Below are 20565 nucleotides of genomic sequence, written 5' to 3' on the forward strand. Positions count from 1 at the left end.
TGCTTGTCTCGTTGCTACCTGATAATTGTTTTCAAGCAGTATTGTTTGGTTTCACAAAAGGATGCAACATAGAACCTAAACAAATCTTGTGTACAGTCAAGGACAGCCTCTGCCCTCTTTAAACCATCGTACTCCACTGGGTCAGATTTACAATATACTTAACATATTTTGCTCTGTTAAATGCTGTGTGTCCTCAGACGACCAGGCTTTTCACCACCTGCTTGCTTGCAGCCAACAGCATAAACACAATATCAGTAATTACAAGCAAAATTCCACACAATCAACTCAACAATCGCATAATCATGATTAACTCTGTACTATTAATCCATTCGTGGACATTTAACAGGCTGATGCCACAGAGGGAAATTATCCAGATCAGAGGCTGAATCCACAAATGGAGCATAGGGTTAGTTCAGGCAGGACACAATGTCAAGCTCAGCTCACATCCCAGCTACATCAGCTCATCTCAAACAGCCCAGTCAACTGATGGAGCAGCTGATTGATGATGGATCACATGATTCTTTTCAATGCAACCGATTGGAAAATCTCATCCAGGGCTCCCTGTTTAAACTGCCTTGGCCTTCCTACTGTTGCTGCGTCCTCTGCAACCCGCCTCAACTCCACCTCCTCCTTAACATGTTGTGTCTGGCTTATCAATGTCATTTCTGTTTGTCATTTATGCTGCTCTGTTCCCTGAGGGTCTTTGCAGCTGCTTTTCCTGCCTTAAGCTTTCCATGTATGCGCATGGAAGGGCAGGAATGCGTTCTTGTTGCGTTCTCTGCCTCAAGCTTTACTCGTTTCCCCATGGAAGGGCCAAAAGGTGTGTTCTCTCCACCTTAGTCTTTTTGCGTAGGCCTAGGAAAAGCAGAGAGGCCCCAGAACAGAGCCATACTGCCAAATATAATACTGCAAATGGAAATAAAGTTTTGTTTGACTAAAGTGGTCCTGACTGAATTAAAAGAAATATTATCTCCCCTGTTTGTTATATGCAGGAGTTTATCTTAAGGTCTCTTTCTGGGTTGCCACACCAGCATTTAGGTCGATGAACCTAGGTCCTGACGCCAGTTGTTTTGCGGTGCAGTTGATACTGGAGCACAGGAACTGACAGGAGTCAATCTGATCACATGGTGCATCAGAAGTTTTATAATATATTAGCGTATCAACATTAACAGAGTTAGTGTCCTTTTGAAATGAGACCATGACCCGATTGTGCATTTAATCCTAGAAACAGCTGGTTGAACCTTAAACATGAATCTTCTTACATCATTGTATCATTCTTAATCTGTGCTGTCCTGTGTCTCCAGATATGGCAGAGTTAACTATGTCCTAGCCAGAAGACTGGAGCTCCTCAGAGAGGTGGGGAGGTTACAGGAGAGCTTGGATGTCCCGGGAGATGTTTCTTACACCTGTGAGACTGCAGGACACTTCTACCTCTACCAGGTAAGACTATAACTCGGTGTGTGTATATGTGTTTCTGCACCGTGCAGAGAAAGTCACAAAATGTAACAGTCAAGCAACGTTGCATAGGCTATTCATCTTATTTTGCTCGTGACATTGATTCATACTGTCCAAAAAAAAAAAAAATTCCTAATAACATATAAGTTTAGCAAAACAAACCTCACAAACGCCCAGTTGTTTTTCGCAGTCAGCCTCTCTCAGTCTGACTATTAAGCCTCCAAACATCCTTCAAATTTGTGTTTTGATGTTAATATTGATTTACAAAGGGAGGGAGAGAGTTAAGGGGATCCAGGAGATGTTTTGCTGAATTAATTAGAATGGATTTCTGCATTGTCTGTCCTGTTCCTCAGACATATCCATGCCAATCAAACCCAGACGTTATTAAAGTTTCCATTCCCCAGACTCACTGCTCTCTGCCTAGACTGCAAATTTGCCAGAAACAGTCTCAAGCCTGGCTGTTTATTAGTGTCGCCTAATTAACACTGTCCTCTCGGGCTGCAGGAAAAATGCTACTGCAGACAGTTACTCACTTGCTTTCCGGTGCGTCTGTAGAAAGGTTCTAAAATAGATGTTATAAACAATTGTACCGTAAGGAGGTGAAGTGTGTAGCTGTCATTTCCAGTGTTATGTGGCACTCCAGTTAATATCCATCTTTTTCTTTTTCTGAAAAACCTAAGTATCACATTACAACATTAATGCATGTCATATGGTGTAAAGGCAGTGAAGATGCCAGTGAAATATTTTTTAGTGGTGGTCATAGGCTAGCTAAAACTACTATGGCAGATAGTTGTCTAGTGAATCAAAGCAATAGAAAATACTTGGATACCCATCACCGTTACCCGAGCTCTAGTGTCAAAGTTCATGTCTGATGGTGCCATTTTTGCACCTTGCCAGAAATCTCAGTTGTCTGCCACACACATACACACACACACACACCCACACACACACACACACACACACACACACACACACACACACAACTGTGGCTCCTTATTAATTTGGTGTTGCGTAGAGACTTGACTCTCAACACACACTTTATTGTAACTCTAGTTCTTGTGTTTATTTTAGCTCTGAGAACTGGCCAACAGTGTAACAACTCCTTGACATTTACATCTTCAAATGTCACAGAACTAGAGTAGTGAAACTGTGACCATGAGCATAATACTCACTGTCAGTGATAACAAGGCACATATACACAAACTAAGGTTTTCGATGGTGGTCTTAATAGTCCGTACAGACATATATTTAACACGCAGTTAAGCTTAGTCCTCTGGCAGACTCATTAATGTTACCCTTAATGTTGTTTTTCATAGGGGTATTTATAGAACTAGGCTACCCCGCTGTTTGGTTGAAGCTGGTTTATTAGATGCTCAGCAGGGGCACCTGTATACAACTGAGGCTATCTGTTCCCATTTGTACATTTCTGTGTAATGTGTTTATTGCTATGGTCAAATAATTGTAGAGAAAATACAGGCTGGGCAAAGCCATGCAGAACACCCACTGTGTGCTTGTACGGCATTTTGTAGACCTCAGACAGGCATCAACAAAGTCAGCGCTTGTGCAGTGTGCATACTATAAAGGACCTTAGTGAGTTTATTTATGTAGTGGCTAAATCAAGCTACAACCACTGTGCTGCCACAGTCCTTTGTTGTGAACAGTTGTGATTTTTCTGTCAGCACAATATCAGTGCTGCGAGTCATGCATACCACCCCTCTCCACCTTTCAGGCACTTAAGAAGTCAGAAGACCTATTTGTGTGTGATCACATAAAAACACATAGAACCATAATTCATACAAGCCACAGGCATGTGTGTAGGGCTGGGTATTGGTATTTGATACCTTTTAAGGCAGTGGTTCCCAGCTGGTCCAGCCACAGGCTCCAGATTGCTCCTTAGTCATAAGTTCAAGGTCCACAAAGTTAAATATATCCAGCATCATACTAACTTGTGTTTTGTCTCAGTTAAGTAGCTGCAGGCAGCATTTTGCTGCACTCCCCAATTTTGTTTTTATACTGCCAATGCTGAAAAAAGACTGATTGGGCTTTCCTGCAAATTTGCACAATTCCTGTCTAAAAAGGGCTTGTTATTCACTCACTCTATCAACAGGAAAACGTTGTCCCTTCAAAATAAAAGCTTGTGTCAGAAATTCACTGTACTTCAAATAAAGTGTGTTTTTAACAAACTTCACACGTTCACGAGTCACTTGCGGTCCATCCGAAATGGACCTGCAACCCACTTTTGGACCATGACCCACTAGTTGGGAACCTGTGCATTAAGGTTATCGACTGAAATCACCCAGTACCAAGTAGTAGTGAAACGTTACCATTCAATTGATGCCTGTATTTGATCCTTTTGATCCTGGACTGTCCAGACTCCCCACTGGATCAAGGAACTTTCTGTTGCTGCCTACTCCGGAGGCACTCTCCCCCCTTAAGAACGTTCAGTTCAACATCTAGTCAGTTGGCACAAGCTAACACATCTGCAGCTGTTAAAACGGTCCAAACAAACTCACAACAACATCAAAACAGCTCGGCTTAGTTGTTAAAAACTGTTTGGTAATGTAAACTGTAACGTAAACCATATGAACAGTTAGCCCTGTCACTGTGTGTGTGTGAGGCCAGATGGACTCTCTGTCCATGGCGTAGAGCTCACACTGAGCTACAGCAACAGCTACAATCAATGCAGTCTGTGGTTTGGTGAAGTTAAATGCTGAAATGCTACCAAAACATTCAGAATTATGACTATAGTACATGCCACTCCATTCATATTACAGGTATCGAATGATGTACTCTATTGGTATTGGCACTTTACTTTAAGGGCACTGATACTAATACTGGATCGTAATCACTATCACTACTGGGTTTCAGCCTCTTAACATTTAGAGGGTATTGAAAGTTTGCTGTCTCTCCCACCACAGGTGATCTCTCGCTGGGAAGAGTACATGAGCAAAGTCAGGCCCAAACAGGGCAAGAAGGTGGAGGTGCAAGCTGTGGCAGCACACTTTCCCTTCCACAAGTACTTCTCCAACGCCCCCCAGCCTGTGTTCAAGGGCCGGTCATATGAAGAGGACATGGACATCGCAGAGGGCTGCTACCGCCACATCAAGAAAATATTTACCCAGCTGGAGGTAAGAATGTCACACACACACACACACCCACCCCCACACACACACACACACACACACACACAGTGTACTAGTTTCCTCACTGCTGAGCAACACCCAGCGGGATGTAAGGAGGCTACTTCAGTGCAAAAAGGCAATTTTATTTATAGAGCACATGCCATTACAGTTAGATTGAATTAATTAGAAGCACACAGGCGCACATCACCTCCAGCTAGTCTGAGGTAAACATGTATTGCCCTTACTCACAGAGGCTGTGTCAGCTGTATTTGATTGTACTCACAGACTGTGTCCAGGTGTTTCACAATCACCCATGCACAACAAACTGTGCTGACCAAGCCACCACAGTGACAGGTTGTTGTAGATTAATAGTGATTGAACAGACACTGTCTGTGTCTGTGTGGATGTGTCTGCTCATAAGCAGCTCTTCTGCCAATTTTGCATCTCTCTGAGCTTTAGTCATCACCTGTCTCTTTGCTTTAGTTGCTATAATGAAACATTATATAAGATACTTAACAGCGTATTTGTAGATATGATTGCTGACCCTTTTGAAAAGATAGTTGGTACAACAAAGTGATGCAGGCTATTGCTGCTCCTCTTTTTTACCCTCCCTGTCACTCTTTTCACGCTCTTTCCCACTGACAAACACACAGCTGAATGTGTTATAATTCCTCCTCAGTCCGTCGAGTATTTCTATAGGGATAACAATAACATTTCAGATTTATGGGAACACCAAGAAGGTCTCCGAAAAGCAATAAAGAAGTTATTGGCTGGAGGTAATATCCCAACATGTGTGGTGACCTTGATTTATCTGGCTGGCCTCTGTATCACTGCATCACAGCACCTCTCCCTCCTCCCTCGGCCTCACCCATGCTGCAGTGAAATCTGTACGCCCATTAAGAGGTATTTCTGTCTGTGGTGCAGGGTAGACAAAAGCAACAATGTGCTGATTTTGCTTATCTGTCTGCCTCTTCAAATGTAAAAGCAGTTTGGAATAAGCTGTCATAGGAAAATCCAAAGAACACATTGCTAGACAGACAGACAGCAACACAATGTGCCTCCCGGGTTCCTCCTGTGTAGACATCTCTTGTTTCTTCCTCTGCAGTCCCACCACTGTTTACTTTTTTCCTCTCTTCCCTCTCTTCTCAGTGTCTGTGAATCCTTACCATCTTGATTTCACCCTTCAACCGCTCTGGAGCCATGGGGGTTAAAAATAGATCTCATCAATATTGCATGTTTTGATTGGTTTAATATTAATGCTAAAATAGTAACGCATCAAATATTTATACCCCAGTGCTGTCCGAGTCCACTTCTTCCGTCCTCTCCTCCTCTCTCCCTTCCCAACCCCTACAGAGCCAGTGTGGCGACCTGAAAATAGCACGCCTGTTTACCCACATTGCTCCTCTGTGCTTCTCCCCCACTGCGCGGTTTTCATACTGCCATGATATCGACACTCTGAAGTGAAGTGGCTCAGATTTTGTGTAAAAACTGGCCCTCAAATTTCCATTGCTGCATAAGCCCTGTAAGGAAATCTGTGCTTAAGTACTGCTCAAGCTGCAGTTATTGAACAGCAAACTACACCCAGTATACTGTCTGCAGAGCAGCCCTGTGGCTCGCTGACCTCTGTTACACTGCATCATGGGAAAAGAGGAGACTGTTTCCTAATGAAAATAGAAGGCAGAGGGATTATGTTAATTGTATGTTTAATTAAAAGACGGACAGATTGGCAATCACTGCAACATATTTTACGACTGAACATGACTATGAATCAAAAGAAGGGGCAGTTGGAGCTATTAAGATGGCGGGGATACGCCACCCTACAGTTTATAAATGTGGGTAGACACAAAGATGTATCGGTGTTGGATCTGAGAATTGAACTTTGCCTTTTTTCTTTTAGAGGTGTGATTATTTCACCTTAGATAATCACCTTATCCATCATCTGTGACAGTAATCATCCATCATTTTGTCAGGATACCATGATTTAAGTTCCCCCTACCCACACCCACCCATCCACAGTCTGTATGAAACATGAAAGCAAAACTTAACTTCATTCATAAATAGATGAATGCATATCTACAGTATGTTAATAAGTCTGAGATTGTTTAAGTCTTCCCAGAGGTCTATATACAAGTAGTTTTAAATTGCCTGTGGGAGGTTGCTGTTTTTCTTGATTTCTCTTCGCTAGTTGTGTTCCTAAATATTTCTCCTAACCCTCACTTTCTCTCTTGTCTACCCTGCAGGAGTTCAGGGCCTTTGAGCTGCTGAGGAGTGGACTGGACCGCTCCAAGTATCTGCTCGTGAAAGAAGCCAAAATCATTGCCATGACCTGTACACATGCTGCGCTCAAACGTCATGACCTGGTGGAGCTGGGATTTAAGGTACACTCTTCTCAGTTGAAATAAAGACAGCAGCCTGGTTAAGCTTGTATTTAATGTAGTTACGTTAAGTGCTTGGTTTAAATTGCTGATTCTCTTTGATAGTATGACAACATCCTGATGGAGGAAGCTGCCCAGATTCTGGAGATTGAGACCTTCATCCCCCTCCTGCTACAGGTAACCCTGTCCTGACTAAATCTCAAACTTGTCTTTTTTCAAGTTGAGTTTTTGCACTGTGAATGAAGGCTTCAGTCAATCACATGTAGGCTAAGTCCAAACCAAGAGGGCAACCTTAGAACTTCTTTCCACCTTGGCAAAGCAGCACATACCAGATTCACTCCTTCTGTTTTTAGCTTTCACAATAAAATCCCTAGACATTGTGTAACTGTTAAGCTGCGGGAACTCATTTACTTTTCAGTTTTTTGCTAGAATAAAACTCAAAATGGCTCACAGTATCTTGGGCTTTACAACAACTTACCTCAGACAGACTTCCAAACGCTACCAAAAAAGAAGCCTAAGAGAGATCTGAGTCAGACATACAGTAGCTTCCTGGACTGAAGGGGTAATAATTTACCTCTTTGTCCTTCTCTCTGCATCTGTCTCCATGTTTTTTTTTGTCTATGTAATCACTCTTCATCTCCGTATCTCCCCTATCATTGCTTTCATTGTTGTCCCCGCTACAAGCTGTTTTCTGTCTGATGCACTATGTAAGATATTCCTCACGCAGTTACTCTCTGCACGGTCAACTGCAATCGTATAAGAGCATCCCTTACACCCCGTTCTCCCTCAGCAACTTTGTCTAAATGCTACATGACAAGGCCGTTTATTTTTTGAAGATGTTTATTTTGGTTTTTGGGGGAGGTGGATGTACAGCCTCGAAACCCATCATGTGAAGACAATAAACCTCTGTGGTTAATGGACAATATTTTGGGATATTCAACAACCCAGTCTCTCACCCAACTTGTCAAATACAGATGCTTGGTCAGTGGCTCTGGACGTCAGATACGGACACATAGAGACACCCTTTAGCGAGGGTATGACATGCAGCAGACTCAATGGCATTTTTTTGGTGCTCTGAGCAACTGTTACGGTACAGAGAGCAAGAAAGTGCGCATTGGGCAGGTCGGAGGGGAGGTGAATGGGTCAAACAAACTCCAGACTTTCACCCAGGAGACTGCTGTTCTTTTCCTATGTGAAACAAAAAGTCAATTGAGTTATTTCAATAACAACATAATGTGCCAGGATGTGGAGCATACGAATGAGGTTACATTACGTTAGTAACAACGTTGTTTTTTAAGCCAAACCATGTGTATTTTTCTATACCTGCGAAGAAGGGAAAAAAGGGAAAAAGAGAGGAGAAAAAAATAGACTACTAAACGTTGCTCTGGGTCAATAGGATTGTGGAATTTTTGCAAATTTGCATGGCTGCAGGAATGAATAGTTTTGCTGCAAAATATCAGCAGCCAAGTATTTTGCATTTTTGTGTTATTTATTTGGCACGTCCCCAGTGTGTAAAGGTCTCAAGACTGAACATTTGAGCTGTTAATCTCAACTATTGGAAAAACTATAGCCATGCCTCGTCAGAAAACTTGCTGCTAGACCTCAGCACTGTCATAAACTAACAAACCTAGTTTAATCCTTTACTCAGGACTCCACTTTCTGCCACCTGACTTCCTCTATTAAGGTCTGACTGATGGGCTCCAAACACAGTAATGGTGCTTGTCTTTGGTAGTTGTGCCTAATTGTCCAAGATAGTGCTAATGTCTGTTTACAGATGAGATCATTAAGCACATCAGCTCATTCAACGACCTCGCCAGAGATCCTGTCTTTATCTCTCTTCTCTAGTGAGTCACAGTCCGAGCCTTCTGCCGGGTATACGTCACAGCGAAACTGTTTATTTCTCCTCCGCCTCCCCTTCGCTTTCCTTATTCAGCCATTCGACCCTTATCAGTCATTTAAGTGATTAAATCAAGTCTTGATTCGCAATGGTTGGTATATCAGATTTGTCCGAGGTCAACCTCCAAATAAACCACATCTAATGAGCAAAACCTGGCGGCATGACGTAGACAACTGTACAGGCCCTTCATGCTTTACTGCCCACTTGGAGTTAAATGTTATTATCTGCTGAAGATCTGATTTTGCATACAGTATATAATCTCATCAAGTGATTAGACAAAAAGAAAATTTAATTAAGTTGTAAAAAAAAAAAAAAAAAAAGAGGAAAAAGATTACTGAGTCTAGGACAGACGGTTTAGGTGTCCTCTGTAACAGGTGCTCTTACCACTTATTTTTGTCTTACAGAACCCAGAGGATGGCTACAGCAGGCTAAAACGTTGGATCATGATTGGGGACCACCATCAGTTGCCCCCTGTTATCAAGAACATGGCCTTCCAGAAGTACTCCAACATGGAGCAGTCTCTCTTCACCCGATTTGTGCGCCTTGGAGTACCCACCATAGATCTGGATGCACAGGGCCGTGCTCGTGCAAGGTAGGTCACCATGACTGAACACGAAGCAAGACTCGTATTTGACTGGTACTGTATCCTCGCAGATAGGACATAACCATGTGACCTAATGTGTGTTTGTCTTTCTGTCCCACAGCCTGTGTAACCTCTATAACTGGCGCTACAAACACCTGGGGAACCTGCCTCATGTCCAGCAACTGCCTGAGTTCCAGGTTCCCAACCCGGGCTTGACCTTTGACTTCCAGCTAATAAATGTGGAGGACTTCAATGGGGTGGGAGAGTCTGAGCCCAACCCATACTTTTACCAGGTCAGTAGAAGTGCACACTACCACACACACACAGACAAATAGAGCTGTTGTGGTGAAAGAATTTCTCATGTGGTGACTTAGGGTGGCTCAGCTGTGCTATATGTGGTATTACAACCTTTTCTTGTTGTTTTTGCAAATTGCTTATCCGGATTTTAATGATTTGTACATAAGCTTTATTATCAAGGTATATTGTTGCTTTTCAAATGACAAAGATGGCACAGTTAAAAAATTAAATACTTGGTCACTGTTAAATGCAGAAAACTGAAAGGCAATAAGGTGCGCAGTGTTTTTCAGCTGAGGCGCTTTTGTTGTGTCTGTTTTTTATGATACGGAGTATCAGTGGAAGTAAAAATGTTGGCTCAAGGTAGAGTATCTACAGGCTCTGGCCCTTGCTCTGGATGAAGGGAAGGCTGAATCACTTAGAAAAGAGGACCTGCAGGTCTACGTGGGTTCAGTATTAATTTTCCTCTGTTGTTGTTGTTCAGCAACGTAAGGGTTGGTCTTTGTGGTATCTGTCCTGCCCCTTCACTACTTTGCTTGAATTTCTGGGTAACAACTCAACTCAACTCAAATGTCTTTTTAAAGCACATTTAAAAAGTACTCACGTTGACCAAAGTGGAATAAAATGCTAAAAAACGCATACATAAAAGGCGACATAACTGTCAGGTACATAGCTCACACATTTAGAGACACAACACACACAGGCACACGTCAGGGAAGACCACATCAGGGGGACTCACACTAATGAAATAAAGTAGGATTTTAGCCTGGACTTAAATGAGTCAGTGGAGGGGGCAGATCTGATTGGGAGGGACATGCTCTTCCACAGTTTGGGAGCAGACACAGCAAAGGCACAATCACCCTCGAGCTTAAGTCTGGAGCGTGGGACAGCCAGAATAGAGGGTTAGAAGGTCTGTGATGTAGGATGGGGCCAGACCATTAACAAGTGACAGCGATGGGTGTTTTACTCCAAGTTGAATATTTTTCAACTCTCAGCAACCAGAAAAAGACAGTAAATGTGCAGTGATCAACACAGAATTAGTCTCGCCACCAGACAATCAGAGATCTCCACCCTCTGATAGTCTGGGGACACTCCTTTCTAAAGTGTGTTTAACACACCGGTGAAAACGGCCGAAAAAGGACACTCCTTCTCGGAAATGTGCGCTCCCCCTTTTCTTGTCCGCAAGGAAACAAACACACAGAGAGCTTGAAAATGGATGCCAAGAGATTAAACTCCATTTTATCAAACGTGTGCTCATCCGTGAAGAAAATATTTTTTCCAGACGCAAACGCGACAAACATCCACTAACTTTGACGGAGTTTTCTGCAAGCGCGGCTGAGCCATTTTGTACCGCTACACGTGTTTCTAGTGAGACTATGTTACAAGCACAAGAGTTCAGCGAGCCACCGAAGAACCGCCCTGCAGATTTACTATTGGTTCTGCAACGTAGGGAGTTTTTTTGAACTCTGAAATTGTATCCACCCATCTAAACACAAAATCAGGGAGAAAGTCATCAGTCTTTAGTTAAGCAAAGTGTCTAAAGACTGACTTGTGAGTCTAACACAGAATAGACATTCATGGTGTCATCATGGTGCTGGCATTTGTAGCATTGTGTAAATACATGGTGCTCTCATGAAAAAAAAAAAAAAAGCATGAACATAAAGGTACTGGCAGTTGCTTTCCATCCCCTGCAGTTGGCATGTCAGTAGCATGGGATTGCGGATATTTTGACAGCCCTATACACATATATCAATAAAGCACAACTGTTACCTGTACTCAGTATATCTACCAGTTATATGACTCATTCAAACCCCTTTCTTCTACTTTGGAAATCTATGGCAAAAGTCAAACTATGACTATAACTAGAATAGTTATTTCTAGAAAATAAAAACAGTTAATGTAATTGTGAAAACTAACCAAAACAAAACTGGAATAAGTACGAAGGATAGACATGTTTTCAGTTGTATATACACTGCTGCCTACAGCAGGAACCCTCAAAGACCTGTTACCTTAATTTGGAGGACTGTGAAAACCCAGTGTATAATGCCCAGTGTGTCTGTAGCACAGGTACATATTACATTGTTGCAGAAGTTGTTTGTGTTACACAATGTGTGGCAGTTTTGTAATACAATTTAGACACTCCTTTACACGGATACACACTCATGCACACTTAGTTCCACCAGAGCAGAGAACAGTATTTCTCCTAACCTCCATTTCCTCTGAATCGCTTGTTGTACAGTAGTTCATTCATTTTAAAATTTTAATGATTTAGCTACCGGCCCGTATGATATATTCATAACCCTGCTTAGGCTGCCCAGCACAGACCAGTGGGTTTGTCCTTCACACCAGGAGCCAGATTGTGTTTCATCATGACATTGCTGAGACACTCAAGACTGTGTGTGGGCGGAAAGCAGGGTTGAGAGGGGTGTGTTAAAAAAAAAAAAAAAAGAATGCTTCCTCTGGCACCACACCAGCACAGGAGCCCAAATGTTACTGTCAAATGTAACAGCAAAACTATCAAGTGTGATGGTAACATTTTAAGTACTGAAATGTAAGCAGTGACTATACTAGATTATTCAGTGGTTCCTCTTTAATAAAGGGAGGAAGCCGAAACCAGAACAGTTATGAAAGATAAGAGAGATATTTTACAATAACCACAACAATTTCCAGGACTCAACAGAGCTTGTAGTCGTCAAAAATCAAGGAGTACTTGATCTCAGACACTAATTAGTAATACATCATTTAAGATACTGATTTGTTTATAAGCTGCATGGCCAATAAACATATCACTTTGCTTAATGAATGTTACGGCAGTGTTTAACATCTTGCATGCTCATGTCCGTGAAGCTCCTTATTGTTCTTAAATCCAGACCATGTGCACTTCTCGAGGCACCGGGTCACATGAACCTCGACTCCTTTTGCCTTTTGCCATTTTCAGGCTCCTCAGGGGAATTGCCTGTATCACTCACTATGCTGTTCACACACACATACACAACTACATATGCGCACACACTTTCACACACATGCATGCACTTCCCTAGGAACCAGAAGGGATAAATTGGACACTAGAGAAGCAATTGTATCCAGTGCATGCTGAATGACTGTCACAGCTGAACAAACACTACCACAGCCCTGCTTTGCACTTAGGCAGGAACTGCACATCCGTCATACACACTAACACTCGTGCGTACACTCAAACACTTCACAGTCCAAAGGTCTGTTCCTGCTTTCTTGCCTCATTTGTTAAAGCACTTTCCATATTGAGTCTCAGCCCGTTGATAGTACTTTCCAAGTTGTCAAATGGCTCATAAAGGGTAGGATGCTTATCTAAATCCACATCTTCTGTTGTTAGAAAAGGGCTTTTCTCAGCCACTGGGCTTGTTACTCAAAGCTTTTCTGCTTCGCAAGCTACACTTTAAATGACATAAGAGTAAAAAGCTTTATGGGATTTACTCACGGGTAGTCTAGATTTACTACTCTTATTTCCTTTTATTTTTTTGTATCCTCAGTCTCTCCCTGTTTGTCTTGTTTCTGTTTCATCCCTCCATCCTCCCAGTCCTCATGTAGCCTAGGGCCATTGGCTCAAACTCCAGTGCGTTGGGTCTGACCTTGTTATGGTTAACAAGTTCTCTGGGGTGTTGGGGCATTAGATCACATTTATGTTAAATATGCACATGAGGCAGGCAAAGCTGGAAATGCCAACCACATGTCTGCTTATACATTACTCCTCTTGCGTGTCTGGGAGACTCTTGCATGTCTTTATGGTTCTCGTGATCTTTTTTCTCTACAGCAAAACTGTAAAGCTATCTCAAAAGTATCTTTTGAGACACACAACTTAGATTAGGTACTTGTAGAAACACACTTGGTCCCAAATATCAAATGAAGTGCTCCCTTATCATGTTTCACAAGGAACTAATCGTAACGGTACGAACAGAATGAGTATGACAAGGCCACCAAGGACCACATGTGACTCCCAAAATATCTGTCTCGTGGGCAGATTAATCATCTGACATTGCTGAAATATTTCATTGTGGTTTTCAACATTTTGTAGATAATGTTGAATACTGTCCATTTCATTCCTAACATGTACTGCCCAACTTGGATGCACCATTTCTATCCGTGAAAACACGGTGCGTGCCATTTGGAGACAGGTAACGGGGAGAAGAACAAAGGCTGTCACTGTTTATGATGTGTTGACTCCAGTGCTGCTGGATCAGGAACTGTTGATGAAGCTGCATAAATTATTATCAAAGATGTGAGGCTGCGGTCCAGGCTTAATTGAAAGTGGATGAATAATGCATACTGTTGCCTTTTTTTCTTTTCTTTTTTTGTTCACATTTTGAAGGGCAGAGTGTAGCCTTGGAGCCAGGATGCACATGCACATCCTGAGGAATTTGTTGATTGTGAAATGGTCGAATGATGCATGCAGTGCTGGCCTTTACATTTAGTTACATTTGGAGGACAGGATGTTGTGTTGTTGTCCTTGGGCCTGGACATTTGTCGTGATGTTTAAGACAATGTTGTTGTTTTATACATAAGCACCAAGGCCTCCTCCTTTGTATAGAATCTGGAAAGAAAAATGAAAATTCTGCATTTCCTAGTTAAAATATTACTGATTTGATAATGTTAGTATGTTATAACAGTCTGCCATCACACTAAGTAATGAAACTTAGGATGATGCAGCCTTTTGCCACACTTCTAAAAGAGTCAGCTACTCTATACTTATTGAATATCAAAGCTACAGTAGAAATATGCTATTCGCCCTTTCTTCTTTCAGTGCAGGGGATCCTAGAATGGGACATTTTGTCCCAGCTTGGCAAGTGGTGGTGTCGAGCTCTGTCTGAGGCAATTAATTCCAACCCAAATCAGATGGCTACTCATGCATGAATGAGTGGGCTTTTATCTGGCTGAAAGTTAAACACTTGACAAGCGAGAAAGGGCCAGAGCATAATGTTAAAGTACAAGGGAATGAGATCAGCAAGGTGTCAAACACAGCAGACAGCGCTGGGTGTGCTGATAAGAAGAGAGACAGGTGTATGTGGGTAATTCAGCTCAGTGCTTTGATTCACTACAAAATGACTGCATTGAGAGACAGTTGCTTTCAGAGGTGCTTTTCCTCTCTCATTACTTGTGTATAATACTGCATAGTTAAAATATAATAATTATAATCTTATCTCCCCTTTTTTTCTCTCTTTCTGTGAAGAACTTGGCAGAGGCGGAGTATAGCGTGGCTTTGTACATGTACATGCGTCTGCTAGGCTACCCTGCTGACCGCATCAGCATCCTCACCACCTACAATGGACAGAAACACCTGATCAGAGACGTCATCAACCAGCGCTGCGCTGGCAACCCCTTCTTTAGTCAGCCTAACAAGGTAAGGACATAACATGCAGCAGTTGAGCACAGTAAACAGTTCCTACACTCACATCCAATGATTGTATCGCAATTTAAATTATTGTAAAGCAAGTTTAAGGAGAAAAATGTCCTTTTTCTTATGCAATAGAAGTATGACTGTGAGATGAAATATGCTAATGCAACAATATTCAATAAGGGGCTTAAATCTAAATCAAAATAGTTGGTAATGTAATATCACACTGTCATATCAGCACATAGCTTTTTAAAGTAGTATTAACATACATTAAGCACAGCAGTATGTAGTTCTGTTCAGTTTAATCTCCATATAGTACTTTCATTAACTGTTCTCTTACAAGGAAGTGGTCTTGATACACCCAGAAAGTACTTTGTTCAACGACTCAAAAATAATGAAATAAAACAATGATTAAGTCCAAATTATCAAGCTACTTGAGGGGATACTTCACCTCAAAATCAAAAACATATTTCCTCTTAACTGTAGCACTGTTTATCATGAATCAAGATTGTTTTGGTGTGAGTTGTCGAGTGTTGGGGATATCAGTCCTAGAGATGTCTTGCCTGTCGGATATAATGGAACTAGATAACACTCAGCTTTTGGTGCCAAAAATACTTAAAAAGAAAAAGATCAACAGCGATGTCTCTTTCTAGAAATCATGACCCAGTTACTCAAGATAACCCACAGACCTTGTTCCGTGAAGGAACTATTTTCTTTCTACCAAAATAAACCCACCAACTGTATCACAGCGCCGAAGGAAAAGTGCATCTACTACTAGCCCATCTAGCACCACTTAGTTAGACAGTGTTACAGCTCAGCCAAGGACGCCATTAATGTTTAGATCTTGTGCTGTAGTGCTGGGGCGATTCATCAATAATCGACGTCACTGTTTACAGAAATACATTGATTTGCAAAACGCGCATCAGAATATTATAATTAACACCTAGTTGAAGCATGGATTCAAACTAAAATGGCTTACTACGGCTATGGACAGACAGCCGAAGTGAAAGCATCTTGGAGTGCTTTGTCAAGATGGCAGCAAGACACTACTGTCCTGTTCACTTTTTTTCCTCACCCAAGCATGATATTTTAGGATTATCAACACGTGGAAAGTGTTACTATTAGTAGTAAGGCCCGTTTCCACCACAGGAACTTCGGGGTAATTTTACGGGGCCAGGGCTGTTGTTGTGTGTCTCCACCGCAGGAACCACCCCCGAAGGACAGAGTTACGGAACTTTTACAGGGGCTAAACAAGACCCTGCCTCGGAGTAGGTACTCAGAACGGCCCCGAAAAACTCCTGGGTGGGGCTTGGGGTTTATGTTGGCACTGATTGGATATACTCAAGGCGGGATGTGACGTCAACAGAAAGCGACAAAATATCTTCTCCTCTTGTTCGTAGCTTCCACCGCCATGTAAACGAAGAGACACGCCAGAAACCCAGCAACCACCTCAGCTCCTTCCATGTTGATAATCGTCTTTCTTATGTCTGCTTTCTTCTTCTCACTTCTGCTTCATACTTCTGCTTCTTCTTCTTTGTTGTTGTTCTTCTTTGTTTGTTTCTTTGCCGCGTCGCCCCGGGCAAAATGGTCGCGCAACGATTACGTCACATCCAGAGCCCGGTAACTTTCCTACTCCGCTCTCTCAGTGGAGACACGGCGGTTGAGAGGGCCGAGAGAGAGGACATTCCTGTAAAGTTCCTGCCTCCCAAATAGTACCAGGAACTTCTTCAGTGGAAACGGGCCTGTAGTCACTTAAACTTCCTGCACCTCCTCTAACACTACACCATGCATCACCTAACGTTTTTCATTCGGCCGGTGAAGTTTGGTATGTAGAAAATAGTTCCTACATGAAACTGCTCACAACAAGGATACTGTTGAGGTTTTCAATATCTTATATTCATTATTTTTGATGCTTTGAACACCACAAGCCCAGTGCAGTCTACTTCCATTATACTGGAGAGAAGGCACACATCTCTCTGGCCAATAAACCCAACACTTGACAGCTCAAACTAAAACACTCCAGACTGATGAATAGCACTACATAAAAAAGGAAAAATATGAAATTTTGATTTGGGGTTGAACGGTCCCTTTAAAGTATATTCATGAAATGCTGACATTTACACATTTCATGTAGCATTCTAACACTGAAACACATCCGCTTCCACACGCATGAACTTTACACGCTCCTAATATCACTTGAGGCTGACACATTTCTCCTCTCCTGCCAGGAAGGGATCCACAGTCCCAACAGACATGTTTTCACCTCATATATATGTAGGACTAGTATAGTAGAAACATGCATGACACATAACATGCACATGAACACAGTGTCTTCACACCTTTAGATGTCAGCTGCAGTCAGAGCACCAACCCTCTATCCTCTGCTGCACTGAGAGAGAAATTCACAGCTCTCAGTTCTCGCAAGGCATTTGCTGTTTCTGCCTCCCACAGTCTTATTTTTCTCCCCGTGTAATTTAAGCAGGTTTGTATATTTTGACTACAAGTTTTGTCAACTGTCTCCATCCTTGCACATACAACATCTCCTTGAGTTACATGGATCTGCGTGGTTGTTGCAGGATGAAAAATAAGTGAGCAACTGATGGAAGTTCTTAACTCACATTTTCTAGTTATAGGCAAAGCAAAAGAGTTTTTTTTTTTTGTTGTTGTTTTGTTTTTTTGTTTTTTTTTCACCCTGGACTTCATTGTCCTGCTCCATCAAATCATGAGACCATTTGGACTGCTGCAGGTCATAAGACCCAAATAGAGCAGGACGCTCTGTCCCCATCAGTTTACATACCAGCCGGCTGCATACCTCTGTAAACTGTGTGTGTGTTTGAGCAAAAGGATTTAAATGTGCATACTTTGAGAGTGGGTGTAGACTCCATGCTGTGTTCATCCCTGAAGAATACTGTTAAATTGTCTCCAGCCCACGGTATTCCTCCCCACTCCTCTTGTCTCTCTTCTCTCTTTCCTTCCTTTACACTGTGTTAAGTCAGCAGCCCGTTGGCAGTTTCCCATCCGTTTTCTGTTTGTACTGTTAAATGCTCTTACCCGCTAGCCTCAGGTTACGCTTTCCTCTCTCTCCGTTCCTTTTCCCTACCCACACTTCCTCACCTTTCTCTGCTCTCTGTTCTTCAGGGCTTTCACACACTTTGTAATGTCACAGACTATTGAGGCACGCCAGAGAAAGTTGCAAGATTGGAGTGTAACTGGCACATCACCAGTCAGTTGGCGCGTCATTGTGCCATAATGGCAGAGGGTCAGCATGCCTCCAGTTATGTTGTGATGTTGAAATATGTTGTTTTTTGTTGTTGAATGTGTAGTGTGAGTGGTAAGCAAGATGGATTTCCTCAATGGGCCAACGAAATTGGTACATGCCAATACAGCAGGGGAGAGTGAACACAGCCCAAACACCAGGGGCCAGATGCATAAACCATGTGTATGCACAAAAAACATGCCTTTGACTCCTCATAAACTATAAAGAATGAATGTGTAGTGTGAATGTGCGCACCTCATGCATGCTTCAGACCAGTCATACACACAGTTTTAGCTGAGATAGCTGCAGGTGATACGATAAGGACAAGATTAAATATAAGTTGAGAGAGGGATAACATCGTTTTAGGTTGCCTATTTCCCTGATTGTGTTATTATATTTGCAGGTTCCACAGTGCTCTGTGAAATCTCAATAAAAGGCGCATTTATTAAGTGAATTTAAAATTATTTTTTAATTGTAAATTTCATCTGTATTTTTTATTTACATTCGTCTACCTGTTAGTGATAGTCTCTTTTCTGTGAAGCACTTTGTGAAGTCAATTTCAACATGAGCACTATATGAATGAATCATTGATGTCATGTTAAATAATAATGATTATCAAGATTTTTCCACAATTATGGTTTGCAGAAATGTGATAAATAAGTGGTAAGGTCACTACAAATTGCTACAGCAGTGTGTCATGACAGTGGCTTTGGCAACATTGGAGCACCTCGCTGATGTGACACAAGCACCTTTTAGATAGGAATTGTGCAAATTTGCAGGAAAGCCCAATCAGTCTTTTTCAGCATTGGCAGTATAAAAACAAAATCGGGGAGTGCGGCAAAATGCCGTCTACCTAGTTTTGTTTATACAGAATGCACCTTTTTCGGGGCAATGGGGGGCGTGAGCAAGTAACAAAACATGTAGCTCAGCGTGTGACGTAAACAGTGACGTGGGAGGGAAGCCGCGGCTGGTCAGTCCTTTGGTGATTCTCTCGTAAGTCGGCCCATTCCTCACTGTTCCCGTCATCTGATGGTTAATGGCCTCTTCGTTTGCGAGGACAAGGAGGGCGCGCAATTCTTTGTCTCCTCAGTTGCTCATCTTTACAGTGTCTGTCAGGTTTGCGTTTCCCTCTTGCTACTAGCTGCTCATTCCTGCTATCAGCTGTTTCCTGTTAGTCCACCGCCAGTGGGTCGTGGGCACGTGTGGCCTCATCAACAGTCCCTCCCGTTGCGGAAGGCCTCTTTGGTCTTTTTAAACTAAAAGGGTTCTGCCAATATGACTACCCTACGCGACGGAAAATTGGGCACCTCGGATCAACTCGCCAATCCGGCTCTCTGTGTCTAAACACTCGCAGCTGAGAAAATCGAATTTTTGGTTTAGTCCGACTGAAACCGGACTTTTAAATGCATGTAAACAGCTTAGTCCAACTGAAATTGGACTATCCGTAGCTCGACTAACACACCTAGATAATTCGATTGAATAATTATAAGTAATTATTGCTGCATATATCCACTTGGATTGGAGTCGGACTCACCATTCTGCGCATGCACCACTTTTTCTTTCGCGGGCATTCACCCGGGCGAAGAAGGAGGTGTAGTAGCAGCAGTTCAGTATATAGCAGTGCAGTAACTCCCGGAAAAACAAGCAAACAGCATGGCGACCGAGAAGCAGAAGACACACTTCTGGACGGACAAGGAAACTACATTCACGCCCTGCCATCTTCATTCGTCGTTAGCTTCGTCTTCGAGTCATCCGGAACTAGTTCAATACGCACTATATTAAAAAGGACATAACGCTGCCTATCGAGGCAGAGTCAGACGTACTTGGTCAGAAATTGGATTTTGTCTTCTGCACGTATACTCAGACAAGACGAGAAGTCTGACTTGACTAATTAGCCGAGCTATGAGCTTAGCTTGACTACTGCATGCATGTAAACGTACTGAATGACATCCTCAAATGTCTTGTTTTGTCAGCAACCCAAAGATAGATTCAGTTTATTGTCATAGAAGAGTAAAGAAACCAGAAAATATTAACATTTAAGAAGCTGGAACCAAGGAATTTTGACTGATTTTTTCTTAAAAATTAACGGATTAAGCGATTATCAGATTATTTTATTAAATAGTTGACAACTAATAGTTGCAGCCCTACCATCAGCCTAACCATATATAAGCTTAAGAAAAGATAGTGCTGCTGTTACTCTATTTCTATGTCTTTC

The 20565-nt window shown here is 42.3% G+C and overlaps 1 protein-coding gene across 3 annotated transcripts in view; it reads left to right on the forward strand.

The window, feature by feature from the left end:
* The window catches only part of aqr (aquarius intron-binding spliceosomal factor), a 75535-nt gene that overhangs the window by 36194 nt on the left and 18776 nt on the right, over positions 1-20565 (forward strand). For all 3 annotated transcript variants that reach the window (XM_033642898.2, XM_033642902.2, XM_033642903.2), the window contains exons 26-32: positions 1305-1440; positions 4374-4583; positions 6818-6955; positions 7058-7129; positions 9254-9441; positions 9554-9725; positions 14930-15100. In XM_033642898.2, coding sequence (XP_033498789.1) covers positions 1305-1440; positions 4374-4583; positions 6818-6955; positions 7058-7129; positions 9254-9441; positions 9554-9725; positions 14930-15100 — 1087 coding nt within the window. The remainder of the gene's footprint in view (positions 1-1304; positions 1441-4373; positions 4584-6817; positions 6956-7057; positions 7130-9253; positions 9442-9553; positions 9726-14929; positions 15101-20565) is intronic.

Source organism: Epinephelus lanceolatus, chromosome 15 (assembly GCF_041903045.1).
Source record: "Epinephelus lanceolatus isolate andai-2023 chromosome 15, ASM4190304v1, whole genome shotgun sequence".
Taxonomy (NCBI): Eukaryota; Metazoa; Chordata; class Actinopteri; order Perciformes; family Serranidae; genus Epinephelus; species Epinephelus lanceolatus.